Consider the following 13,540-nt stretch of genomic DNA (forward strand, 5'->3'; position numbering starts at 1 on the left):
TTAAAAGTAGAAAGGCCAGAATAGACTTTGCCAAAAAACATCTAAAGAATCCAGCTCAGTTCTGGAAAAGCATTCTTTGGACACATGAAGCTAAGGTCAACCTGTATTAGAATGATCGAAAGAAGAAAGTATGGTGAAGGCTTGGAAAGGCTCATGATCCAAAGCACACTACATCCTCTGTAACACATGATAGGGCAGGGTGATGGCATCGCAATGCATGGCTTCCAATGGCACTGGGTGACTAGTGTTTATTGATGATGAGACTGAAGAAAAAAGCAGTCGGATGAATTCTGAAATGTATAAGGCTATATTTTCTGCTCAGATTCCATCAAATGCAGCAAGGTTGAATGGACGGCGCTTCACAGGACCATAAACATTGTGCTAGGACAATCCAGAATTTTTTTTAAGGCAAAGTAGTGGAATATTCTCCAATGACCAAGTCAATCACCAGATCTCAACCCCATCGAGTATGCGTTTCACGTGCTTAAAATAAAACTTAAGGCAGAAAGATCCACAAACAAGCAACAACTGAAATCAGCTGAAGTAAAGGCCTGGCAAAGCACACAAAGGAGTAAACCCAGCGTTTGTTGAAGTCCTTGCATTCCAGACCTCAGGCAGTTATTGCTGCAAAGGATTTTCTACAAAGTATTAAAAATTAACATTTTATTAATTAAATGAGGAGACTTTGTAGAAAAATATGTCATGCGCCTGGGTTCGAACCTTTGAGCCTGTGTTTTGTGGTTGGATTCTCTTTCCACATAGCCAGAGCAGATACAACCTTTCTTCAGGTGTTTAGGTTCAATTATTTTGGGTGCAATCTGTTTAGCATAACACAGGTGTTTTTGTTTGTCTGCCCCATCACCTTTCAGGTGCGGCTTTAATTTCTTTCCCCCTGCTAGTGATAGTTTCATGTTGATGTTCAGCCATTCTGTTGTAGGTTAAAACCAGTCAGTGAAATTTCAGCTACGGTTTACACGGCACCTTCCTTCAGTTTTTTTTTAGGAAGTAGGCGGCATATAAACTAACAGTACAGACTTTATTTAGCATTTCGTGGTTTTCTTTACTCACTGTGGAATCCTTCCTTTTTTCAGTACACTTTCCCTTTTATAGGTAATATACAATCTGCTCTGACCTCCGGTTCTTTAGAAGGAACGTGAAGCGCTCAACAGCCTTTCAGGCAGCAGAGGTCCGAGCTGCCATCTTCTAGTGTGTGGATAGGGCTATACCTCATGCAGGAACCAATACGGACTGTGGGTATGGATCTCTAGCCTGTACAGGAATCGGCAAGGCAAGTCACAGTTTTTTGTTTGTTACCAATTTTTCCCGAGTGAGTTGCTACTCTAACATAACAAAATGGTTGCACTTCCTCCATTTGACAGGATTTTTTCTTCAACCTCTGTAAATAAACCTGAAAGTCTACACTTTAATTGCATCTCAGTTGTTTCATTTACATTCAAAATATTTCTGGACCTAACTGTATTTACAACACTCTGATCATGGAAATTGTTTCTCCTCAATGTGAGTACAACTAAAACGGAGCTGTTTAAAAAGTTTCCTACAATCTGAATGTGAATATGTCTTTTACCTTTTGTGAAATATCTGATGTGTTTCAAGATTTGATTTACTATTAAAATATTTACCACATTCTGAACATGAAAATTGCTTCTCTTCTGTGTGAATTCTCTGATGTTTAACAAGATTTGCTTTACTAGTATAACATTTCCCACATTCCGAACATGAAAATGGTTTTACCCCCGTGTGACTTCTCACGTGAGGAACAAGATTTGATTTCTGAGTAAAACATTTCCCACATTCTGAACATGAAAATGGCTTCTCCCCTGTGTGTATTCTCTGATGTGCAGCAAGGCTTTTTTTCAAATTAAAACATTTCCCACATTCTGAACATGAAAATGGTTTCTCCCCTGTGTGATTTCTGTGATGGTTAACAAGGTTGTATTTTTTATGTTTCTCACATTCTGAACAAGAAAACGGCTTCTCGCCCGTGTGAATTCTCTGATGAGTAACAAGATTTGTTTTCAAATTAAAACATTTCCCACATTCCACACATGAAAATGGCTTTTCCGCTCTGTGAATTCTCTGATGTTTAATAAGTGTGGATTTCTCACTATAAAATTTCCCACAATCTGAGCAAGAAAATGGCTTCTCCCCTGTGTGAATTCGCTGATGATTAATAAGTTTAGCTTTCTCCCTATAACATTTCCCACATTCTGAACAAGAAAATGGCTTCTCCCCTGTATGAATTCTTTGATGTATAATAAGATTTGATTTCCAATTAAAACATTTCCCACATTCCAAACATGAAAAAGGCTTTTCCCCTGTGTGAATTCTCAAGTGTGTAACAAGTTTAGCTTTCTCACTATAACATTTCCCACATTCTGAACAAGGAAACGGCTTCTCTCCGGTGTGAATTCTCCGATGTGTAACAAGATGCCATTTTGCTGTAAAACATTTCTGACATTCTGAACATGAAAATGGCTTCTTCCTTATGTGTGCCATTTGCTGTTTAACAGTTTGTCTGTGACTTTGCTTTTGTATAGTGATGTTTGATGAAGCAGAAACGACGATCTCTTTAATAGGATCTGATGATGGATCTTTGCTGTGAAGAACTGGATGTGTATATAGGATAATGGCATGTTCTTCACATGTATCGAGTGTGATAGCACAATCATCTGCTATAAAATCTGAAAATATCAGATTTCTCTCTGAACTCCCAGTATAGTCATCTGTCAAAAAGGAGACTGATTTTAGTATTTTTCATAAAAACTACCTTAAAATTATATTAATCTTTACTTTATATATTTTAGAACATTTCTTTACAACTTGCAATACTATTCAGTTACCAACTGACCAAAACAGTAGCCAATAAAGCAAGGACTAATCGATCATCTCAGGTTGCTAGGTTGTTTTAAGTCAGTTCTTCACTAATAAAGTTGTCTTCTCTATTGGTTCATGTTTCAATATGCCCCTAACCAATCTTTTCCAGTTACATTTTAAGTGGAGTCTCATGAAGGAGGCCTTAGGCCTCAATCACACATAATTTTTGGTTATATGTGAGAAAAATTACCCTTTTCAGCAACTCACATCTATTTTTGGTCCATGTGTCAGTTTTTACAATATGGGTATCATCTGTTTTTCTTCTTATTAAAAAAAAGTATATGAAGATTTTTTCAAAGCTTGTCGCATCAACTGTTGAATGAAAAACGGACAGCACTTAGATGACACATGGATGGAATCTGGGTAGTATATAGGTTTTTTTTTAGAAACCAATTGGTAAAAATGAGTGAATTTTATCTGTAAATCTGATCAAAATCACATCTACTTTCCTTTTGATGGTAGTTGTAGGCTGGGTTAACACTTGTGCTCTAGAGTTTTATTTGTCTGTTCCATTTTAGAAACAGAATTCATGACCAACTCTGACCTGCTGCACAATTGATGCACATGGAACAAAGAGTGGCCTCACTATCACTAGGGGTCTGTCTAGGTTCTATTATGTACTTATTTAGAATGGAAAATAAAGCTCTGTACATTGTATTTTTTTTTTATCATTAACCTACATGGATAAAGACAGTTGCACCAGTTTTATTCACACGAATAACTGATGTCCAAAATTAATATATTCACTATCTTGAACAGATTGTTACAATTACAGGGTCACAAAATATGTCCATGCTTACTGTAATTGTTTTGCACCTTTATTGTCAAAAGCAACTGTGGGAAACAAAATTGACAATAACTTTTCAGCACTTATAAGAAACTGACATGCAAAGTTATATCTGTATGGACCAGTATATTATGCTTGCAAAGAAGAATGCTATTGAGGTGTTTGGCTTATGAAATTGTATTATTTCAGCTTTCCATATCAGGAGTCCCAAGTTAATATTCCCAACTACTGACAAGTTTCAAAAGTATGTTTAGAGATTAGTGATGAGCGAGTATACTCGTTGCTCGGGTTGTCCCGTGCAATCTCGGGTGGTCTCCGAGTATTTGTGACTGCTTGGAGATTTAGTTTTTGTTGACGCAGCTGCATGATTTACGGCTGCTAGCCAGCCTGAATACATGTGGGGTTGCCTGGTTGCTAGGGAATCCCCACATATATTCAAGCTGTCTAGCAGCCGCAAATCATGCAGCTGCGGCGATGAAAACCAAATCTCCGAGCACTCACAAATATTCGGAGACCACCCAAGCGTGCTCGGGAAAACCCGAGCAACGAGTATACTCGCTCATCACTATTAGAGACATCTACTTACCTCAGAGTCCAGTTTTAAATAGCACTGTGAAAACAGAAGTATATACTTTGTAATAGCCTAGACGCATGCTATGGCTGCGGAGGAGAGTATGGAAAGATTTAGGAAAGGACACTTTGTATACACTGTGCCGAATTTGTATTGAAGGTGCCCCAGGCTGAGTGTCATGCAGGCGGTCACCAGCTTGAACAGGACCGTTCCAAGGAGGATCCAAAGCTTACCGCAGGGATTAGGTGAAGCTGAGATGGCGAGCCTGTTACCCTTTAATTTGAAGCCGGACCAGGTGAATGGCAGGAAGCTGGTGTGTCTAAAGGCACAGACGGGACAGAGATTGTCCGGAAAGAGAAGTGATTGCTGGAACACGACAAGGATTGTCCATGAAAGAGCAGCGATTGCTGGAAAGAGGCAGGGATTGCCAGAAGCGAGGCAGGGATTGCCATGAAGAACAGAGGTTGCCGGGAAGGGAGGGAAGGCATGTTTAGTAAATGACGCTCTGTATACACTGTGCCACATTTGTATTTAAAACCCTACTTTCAATTAAAGTTAACTTGTTAAGAATGGACACTGTCTCCAGAGATGTTTGTGAGGCCCCATGGAGCTGAAGACTGGGTGACAGCCGCAGAAGGGACATTATGTTTCACTTGTGGGGTGTGGAAACATTACAGCTCATTGCCATGACTACCGCCTTGGCTGCCTTAAACTCACATCTCCAGTTCTGTCCATCTGTTATTACCATAGATAAGAATGATAAATGTGACGTTATGAGAATCTCTCACCTCTCCAGTAAGCCGGAATAGGATCTCTAAGGTGAGGTGTAATATCCTCTCCGCCATCTTGTTCTTGTCGAAATCCATTTTTAAAAGGGTCAATCAAGAAAATTCCCTCAAATAGAAGATCTCCACTGAGAGGATCCGATATTGTTAGGTCCTGAATGAGGTGAACATAAGCCGATCTAAAATCATAAAGATCCCATTTAAATATTACAATTACTGGAGATAATAAGGAGAAACTTGAAGGACCATTCTCTTTTCTCATAAGGACTGGCACTATCTAGGCTATTCATTGGATTCATTAGATCACAATTTACAAAGGCTGACAAAGGACCCAGGTATTGTTCAAATGGGAGATGAGAGGATTCTTCCACGTGAGTATTACTATTGTTTTATTTTGTGCAGCCTTCCGTTTTTGCATTCTTGATTTTTTTGCTCTCCTTGTTCCCAGGTCAAATTTTTTTTATTTTTCATCAATATAGTCGTATGAAGGCTTTTTATTTGTGGGACGAGTTATACTTTTTAATTTTTTAATGACACCATTGATTTTACCATATACTGAACTGAATTTTTTTTTTCCAGGTTTGTCCATCTTTCTTCTGTGTCTGTTGTTTCTCACCTTTGCCTGTTTTGGCTTTTTATGACCATGTTTGGTCTTGTTTTTGTCATTAATAAACATTACTTTTATATTATCTGCATGTGGTGCCTCTCTTTGTAGGTGTACAAATACTGAACTGGAGAAATGGAAAAACAATTCCAAGTGCTGTGAAATTGCAAAAAAAAAGTGCAATTCCACAATTGCTTTTTTTTTTTTTAAATTACGTTCACTAAATGCTAAATCTGACCTGCCATTATGATTCTCCAGGTCATTTAGAGTTTGCAGATACCAGATACCAAACATGTATAGGTTATTTTTTATTTAAATGGTGGAAAAATAATCCAAGGGTTTTTGGTTTTTTTTAAAGGGACTGAAAAATTCTGGTGGTTTGATTTTTTTTTCCTCATCACACCATTCGGATTAATTCTTTTTATCTTATAGTAGATCTTTTCTGAAAGCAGCGATACCAAAACTTTTATATTTTTTATAATTTTTTACCATTTTTAAAAACTTTTTTTTTACACATTTTACTTGTTTCAATAGTCTTCTTATGAGACTTGAAGCTGTGATCTTCTCATCGCTTGTGCTAGACATAGCAGGGCATGCCTCTATTTGAGGAAGCCACAATGGCGAAACGGCGCTGTCGGGGTCACTGATGAACACGCAGGACAGGATACATACTTATGTAAGTTATATGCTATTATAAGTGATCTTAGCCGCTTTTGGTGTAATTTACATCAGCGGGTTTGTCTGCACTTAATATACTGTTTTTTGCAAAAAATGTATACTAAGCTGCTCTACCAAACTTCACGGTATACCCATATCAGAGCAGTCCTAACTAATGTATGCAATCCCTATCTGATGTATTTAAAAACCTGATCATCTGTATATTATCTGTGTGAACAGGGTTCAGAGAGGAAAAATCCATGTGTGCATACAGAGTAGAACAGCTTTTGTGCAGATAGCCCAAGAGGAGTAGTGGATACCTCCCCAGTCTTGTAGACACAAGAGAACAGATGATCAGGTTTTTAAATACATCAGATAGGGATTGCATACATTAGTTAGGACTGCTCTGGTATGGGTATACCGTAAAGTTTGGTAGAGCAGCTTAGTATACATTTTTTGCAAAAAACGTATCAACCAAATACCCTGTTTTTTACATCTTTTACTAGCACTTACGGATTACTGCGATTTTTTTTTCAAACTGAGTGTTTTTGGTTTTACTATTCTCTTTTGTGTCTTCAGGTTTCTTGGTGGTGTGTGAACATGTTCCTACAGACTTGTTCACTGTGCAAGTAGCCCATGTGTTCCTGTTTCCATAATTGTTCTCTTGTGTCTACAAGACTGGGGAGGTATCCACCACTCCTCTTGGGCTATCTGCACAAAAGCTGTTCTACTCTGTATGCACACATGGATTTTTCCTCTCTGAACCCTGTTCACACAGGTAATATACAGATGATCAGGTTTTTAAATACATCAGATAGGGATTGCATACATTAGTTAGGACTGCTCTGATATGGGTATACCGTAAAGTTTGGTAGAGCAGCTTAGTATACATTTTTTGCAAAAAACGTATCAACCAAATACCCTGTTTTTTACATCTTTTACTAGCACTTGCGGATTACTGCGATTTTTTTTTTCAAACTGAGTGTTTTTGGTTTTACTATTCTCTTTTGTGTCTTCAGGTTTCTTGGTGGTGTGTGAACATGTTCCTACAGACTTGTTCACTGTGCAAGTAGCCCATGTGTTCCTGTTTCCATAATTGTTCTCTTGTGTCTACAAGACTGGGGAGGTATCCACCACTCCTCTTGGGCTATCTGCACAAAAGCTGTTCTACTCTGTATGCACACATGGATTTTTCCTCTCTGAACCCTGTTCACACAGGTAATATACAGATGATCAGGTTTTTAAATACATCAGATAGGGATTGCATACATTAGTTAGGACTGCTCTGATATGGGTATACCGTGAAGTTTGGTAGAGTAGCTTAGTATACATTTTTTGCAAAAAAACGTATCAACCAAATACCCTGTTTTTTACATCTTTTACTAGCACTTGCGGAATACTGCGATTTTTTTCAAACTGAGTGTTTTTGGTTTTACTATTCTCTTTTGTGTCTTCACTTAACCCCTTCCCGACCTTTGACGCATACGCTGCGTCATGAAAGTCGGTGCCATTCCGACCCATGACGCAGCGTATGCGTCATGGCCGGATTGGGCTCCTGCAGGCCGGGTGAAAGGGTTAACTGTAATTTCACCCGGCGTGCAGGGACAGGAGGAGTTGCACTTTAGCCCAGGGGGGGTGGCTTCACCCCCCCGTGGCTACGATCGCTCTGATTGGCTGTTGAAAGTGAAACTGCCAATCAGAGCGATTTGTAATATTTCACCTAAAAAACTGGTGAAATATTACAATCCAGCCATGGCCGATGCTGCAATATCATCGGCCATGGCTGGAAACACTAATGTGCCCCCACCCCACTCCACCGATCACCCCCCCAGCCCTCCGATCTGTGGTCCGCTCCCCTCTGTCCTGTGCTCCGCTCCCCCTTCCTCCTGTCCGCTCTCCCCATGCTCCAATCCCACCCCCCGTGCTCCAATCCCACCCCCCGCACTCCGATCCACCCCCCTGCACTGCGATCCACCCCCCGCACTGCGATCCACCCCCCCGCACACCGATCCACCCCCCCGCACACCGATCAACCCGCCCGCACATCGATCCACCCGCCCATACTTCGATCCCTCCCCCCGTGCTCCGACGCCCCCCCGTGCCCTGATCTCCCCCCCCTTATACTTACCTAGCCTCTCGGGGTCCATCCGTCTTCTTTCCTGGGCGCCGCCATCTTCCAAAATGGCGGGCGCATGCGCAGTGCGCCCGCCGAATCTGCCGGCCGGCAGATTCGTTCCAGAGTGAATTTTGATCACTGTGATAAAACCTCACAGTGATCAAAATAAAAAAAAACAGTAAATGACCCCCCCCCCCTTTGTCACCCCCATAGGTAGGGACAATAATAAAATAAAGAATTTTTTTTTTTCCCCCACTAAGGTTGGAGTTAGAACTAGGGTTAGGGGTAGGGTTAGGGGTAGGGTTAGGAATGTGCACACGTATTCTGGTCCTCTGCGGATTTTTCCGCAGCGGATTTCATAAATCCGCAGTGCTAAACCGCTGTGGATTTATCGCGGATTTACCGCGGTTTTTCTGCGCATTTCACTGCGGTTTTACAACTGCGATTTTCTATTGGAGCAGTTGTAAAACCGCTGCGGAATCCGCAGAAAGAAGTGACATGCTGCGGAATGTAAACCCCTGCGTTTCCGTGCAGTTTTTCCTCAGCATGTGCACAGCGATTTTTGTTTCCCATAGGTTTACATTGAACTGTAAACTCATGGGAAACTGCTGCGGATCCGCAGCGTTTTCCGCAGCGTCTGCACATACCTTTAGAATTAGGCTATGTGCACAAGGTGCGGATTTGGCTGCGGATCCGCAGCGGATTGGCCGCTGCGGATCCGCAGCAGAGTTCCATCAGGTTTACAGTACCATGTAAACATATGGAAAACCAAATCCGCTGTGCCCATGGTGCGGAAAATACCACGCGGAAACGCTGCGTTGTATTTTCCGCAGCATGTCAATTCTTTGTGCGTATTCCGCAGCGTTTTACACCTGTTCCTCAATAGGAATCCGCAGGTGAAATCCGCACAAAAAACACTGGAAATCCGCGGTAAATCCGCAGGTAAAACGCAGTGCCTTTTATCCGCGGATGTTTCAAAAATGGTGCGGAAAAATCTCACACGAATCCGCAACGTGGGCACATAGCCTTAGGGTTAGGGTTGGAATTAGGGTTGTGGTTAGGGTTAGGGGTGTGTTGGGGTTAGGGTTGTGGTTAGGGGTGTGTTGGGGTTAGGGTTGTGGTTAGGGGTGTGTTGGGGTTAGGGTTGTGATTAGGGTTACGGCTACAGTTGGGATTAGGGTTAGGGGTGTGGGGGGGTTAGTGTTGGAGTTAGAATTGAGGGGTTTCCACTGTTTAGGCACATCAGGGGGTCTCCAAACGCAACATGGCGCCACCATTGATTCCAGCCAATCTTGTATTCAAAAAGTCAAATGGTGCTCCCTCACTTCGAGCCCCGACGTGTGCCCAAACAGTGGTTTACCCCCACATATGGGGTACCAGCATACTCAGGACAAACTGCGCAACAATTACTGGGGTCCAATTTCTCCTGTTACCCTTGAGAAAATAAAAAATTGCTTGCTAAAACATCATTTTTGAGGAAAGAAAAATGATTTTTTATTTTCACGGCTCTGCGTTGTAAACGTCTGTGAAGCATTTGGGGGTTCAAAGTGCTCACCACATATCTAGATAAGTTCCTTGGGGGGTCTAGTTTACAAAATGGGGTCACTTGTCGGGGGTTTCTACTGTTTAGGCACACCAGGGGCTCTGCAAACGCAACGTGATGTCCGCAGACCATTCCATCAAAGTCTGCATTTCAAAAGTCACTACTTCCCTTCTGAGCCCCGACGTGTGCCCAAACAGTGGTTTACCCCCACACATGGGGCATCAGCGTACTCAGGAGAAACTGGACAACAACTTTTGGGGTCCAATTTCTCCTGTAACCCTTGGGAAAATAAAAAATTCTGGGCTAAAAAATTATTTTTGAGGAAAGAAAACGTATTTATTATTTTCACGGCTCTGCGTTCTAAACTTCTGTGAAGCACTTGGGGGTTGAAAGTGCTCACCACATATCTAGATAAGTTCCTTTCGGGGTCTAGTTTCCAAAATAGGGTCACTTGTGGGGGGTTTCTACTGTTTAGCCACATCAGGGGCTCTGCAAACGCAACGTGACACCCGCAGACCATTCCATCAAAGTCTGCATTTCAAAACGTCACTACTTCACTTCCGAGCCCCGGCATGTGCCCAAACAGTAGTTTACCCCCACATATGGGGTATCACCGTACTCAGGAGAAACTGGACAACAAATATTGGGGTCAAATTTCTCCTGTTACCCTTGGGAAAATTTAAAAATTCTGGGCTAAAAAATTATTTTTGAGGAAAGAAAACGTATTTATTATTTTCACTGCTCTGTGTTATAGACTTCTGTGAAGCACTTGGGGGTTCAAAGTGCTCACCACATATCTAGATAAGTTCCTTTCGGGGTCTAGTTTCCAAAATGGGGTCACTTGTGGGGGGTTTCTACTGTTCAGCCATATCAGGGGCTCTGCAAACGCAACGTGACGCCCGCAGAGCATTCCATCAAAGTCTGCATTTCAAAACGTCACTACTTCACTTCCGAGCCCCAGCATGTGCCCAAACAGTGGTTTACCCCCACATATGGGGTATCAGCATACTCAGGAGAAACTGGACAACAACTTTTGGGGTCAAATTTCTCCTGTTACCCTTGGGAAAATAAAAAATTGCGGGCTAAAAAATCATTTTTGAGAAAAGAAATTTTTTTTTTATTTTCATGGCTCTGCATTATAAACTTCTATGAAGCACTTGAGGGTTCAAAGTGCTCACCACACATCTAGATTAGTTCCTTTGGGGGTCTAGTTTCCAAAATGGGGTCATTTGTGGGGGATCTCCAATGTTTAGGCACACAGGGGCTCTCCAAACGCGACATGGTGTCCGCTAATGATTGGAACTAATTTTCCATTTAAAAAGCCAAATGGCGTGCCTTCCCTTCTGAGCCCTTCCGTGCGCCCAAACAGTGGTTTACCCCCACATATGGGGTATCTGCGTACTCAGAACAAACTGGACAACAAAATTTGTGCTCCAATTTCTCCTATTACCATTGGCAAAATAAGAAATTCCAGGCTAAAAAATCATTTTTGAGGAAAGAAAAATGATTTTTTATTTTCATGGCTCTGCGTTATAAACTTCTGTGAAGCACTTGGGGGTTTAAAGTGCTCAGTATGTATCTAGATAAGTTCCTTGGGGGGTCTAGTTTCCAAAATGGGGTCACTTGTGGGGGAGCTCCAATGCATAGGCACACAGGGGCTCTCCAAACGCGACATGGTGTCCGCTAACAATTGGAGCTAATTTTCCATTCAAAAAGTCAAAAGGCGCGCCTTCCCTTCCGAGCCCTGCCGTGTGCCCAAACAGTGGTTTACCCCCACATATGAGGTATCGGCGTACTCGGGAGAAATTGCCCAATAAATTTTAGGATCCATTTTATCCTGTTGCCCATGTGAAAATGAAAAAATTGAGGCGAAAAGAAATTTTTTGTGAAAAAAAAGTACTTTTTCATTTTTACGGATCAATTTGTGAAGCACCTGAGGGTTTAAAGTGCTCACTAGGCATCTAGATAAGTTCCTTGGGGGGTCTAGTTTCCAAAATGGGGTCACTTGTGGGGGAGCTCCAATTTTTAGGCACACGGGGGCTCTCCAAACGTGACATGGTGTCCGCTAAAGAGTGCAGCCAATATTTCATTCAAAAAGTCAAATGGCGCTCCTTCCCTTCCAAGCTCTGCCGTGCGCCCAAACAGTGGTTTACCCCCACATATGAGGTATCAGCGTACTCAGGACAAATTGGACAACAACTTTCGTGGTTCAGTTTCTCCTTTTACCACTGGGAAAATAAAAAAATTGTTGCTCAAAGATCATTTTTGTGACTAAAAAGTTAAATGTTCATTTTTTCCTTCCATGTTGCTTCTGCTGCTGTGAAGCACCTGAAGGGTTAATAAACTTCTGGAATGTGGTTTTGTGCACCTTGAGGGGTGCAGTTTTTAGAATGGAGTCACTTTTGGGTATTTTCAGCCATATAGACCCCTCAAACTGACTTCAAATGTGAGGTGGTCCCTAAAAAAAAAAATGGTTTTGTAAATTTCGTTGTAAAAATGAGAAATCGCTGGTCAAATTTTAACCCTTATAACTTCCTAGCAAAAAAAAATTTTGTTTCCAAAATTGTGCTGATGTAAAGTATACATGTGGGAAATGTTATTTATTAACTATTTTGTGTCACATAACTCTCTGGTTTAACAGAATAAAAATTCAAAATGTGAAAATTGCAAAATTTTCAAAATTTTCGCCAAATTTCCGTTTTTATCACAAACAAACACAGAATTTATTGACCTAAATTTACCACTAACATGAAGCCCAATATGTCACGAGAAAACAATCTCAGAATCGCTAGGATCCGTTGAAGCGTTCCCGAGTTATTACCTCATAAAGGGACACTGGTCAGAATTGCAAAAAATGGCAAGGTCTTTAAGGTCAAAATAGGCTGGGTCATGAAGGGGTTAATATACTGTGTATGACAGGGTACTAGTTTTTCTCTCTGCACTAAGCACTTTTTAGTAGCTGTATGTATGCAGATATACCGCTTTGGGAAGTAATAATTTATATAGTCTAAGTAATGAAGTTGATTTAAAGGTATACACTTTTAGACTATGCCCCTGAAAAACTGAAGCACCTTATACTATTATGGGAAATTATCTGTCTAGCAGTATACCCTGCATATATAGATTAATATATGAGTCATTGTGCAGGTTCTTATAATTACTGTGGATAATAGAGGTGTGGTGCGGTTTTTGCGGCCATTTTTCACTAAATACATTATTTCTTGTTCTGTCTGCCATCAGTATTTTATGAATTTCCTTGTCTTGTTTTATATCAATGTTTAATAACGTATATACAGTTTTTTTTTATATATTTGCCTTTGCCTCGTTTTCACCTGCAATTGGTGTGGTGCGTGTGTATCAATAGTCGATGGGTGGGTCTTATGATGCACTTCCAGGGCGCTCATGTTAAATGCCGCTGTCACAGATTAACAGCGGCATTCATCATGCAAGCAGCCGTGGGTGTATAGCGATTCTGCAGCGCCCCAGAGTCCTGGTCGTTGCAGTAATGTTATTCTTCCATCAGTGGGAGTGATGTTGCGTCTGGCAAGGAAGGAGATCTTCTGTCCAGGTATCACAACCACA

General features: G+C 41.3%; 1 protein-coding gene across 1 annotated transcript; it reads right to left on the reverse strand.

Moving 5' to 3' along the window:
* Window positions 1-1,581: 1,581 nt before the first annotated feature.
* On the reverse strand, window positions 1,582-4,896 carry LOC138666647 (gastrula zinc finger protein XlCGF57.1-like). The gene is made up of 2 exons (XM_069754838.1): window positions 4,797-4,896; window positions 1,582-2,744 (listed from the first exon to the last, which is right to left on the reverse strand). Exons 1-2 carry the CDS (start codon window positions 4,894-4,896, stop codon window positions 1,582-1,584), a joined length of 1,263 nt encoding a protein of 420 aa, XP_069610939.1.
* Window positions 4,897-13,540: the final 8,644 nt, after the last annotated feature.

The sequence above is a fragment of the Ranitomeya imitator genome, chromosome 2 (assembly GCF_032444005.1).
Source record: "Ranitomeya imitator isolate aRanImi1 chromosome 2, aRanImi1.pri, whole genome shotgun sequence".
Classification (NCBI taxonomy): domain Eukaryota; kingdom Metazoa; phylum Chordata; class Amphibia; order Anura; family Dendrobatidae; genus Ranitomeya; species Ranitomeya imitator.

Excerpts from the sequence above, each read along its gene's own strand:
- LOC138666647 (XM_069754838.1), bottom strand. The coding sequence starts at position 4,896 with ATGTCCCTTCTGCGGCTGTCACCCAGTCTTCAGCTCCATGGGGCCTCA. Across the intron at positions 2,745-4,796 it reads CAAGTTAACTTTAATTGAAA|ATGACTATACTGGGAGTTCA; the intron begins GTAGGGTTTTAA and ends CCTTTTTGACAG.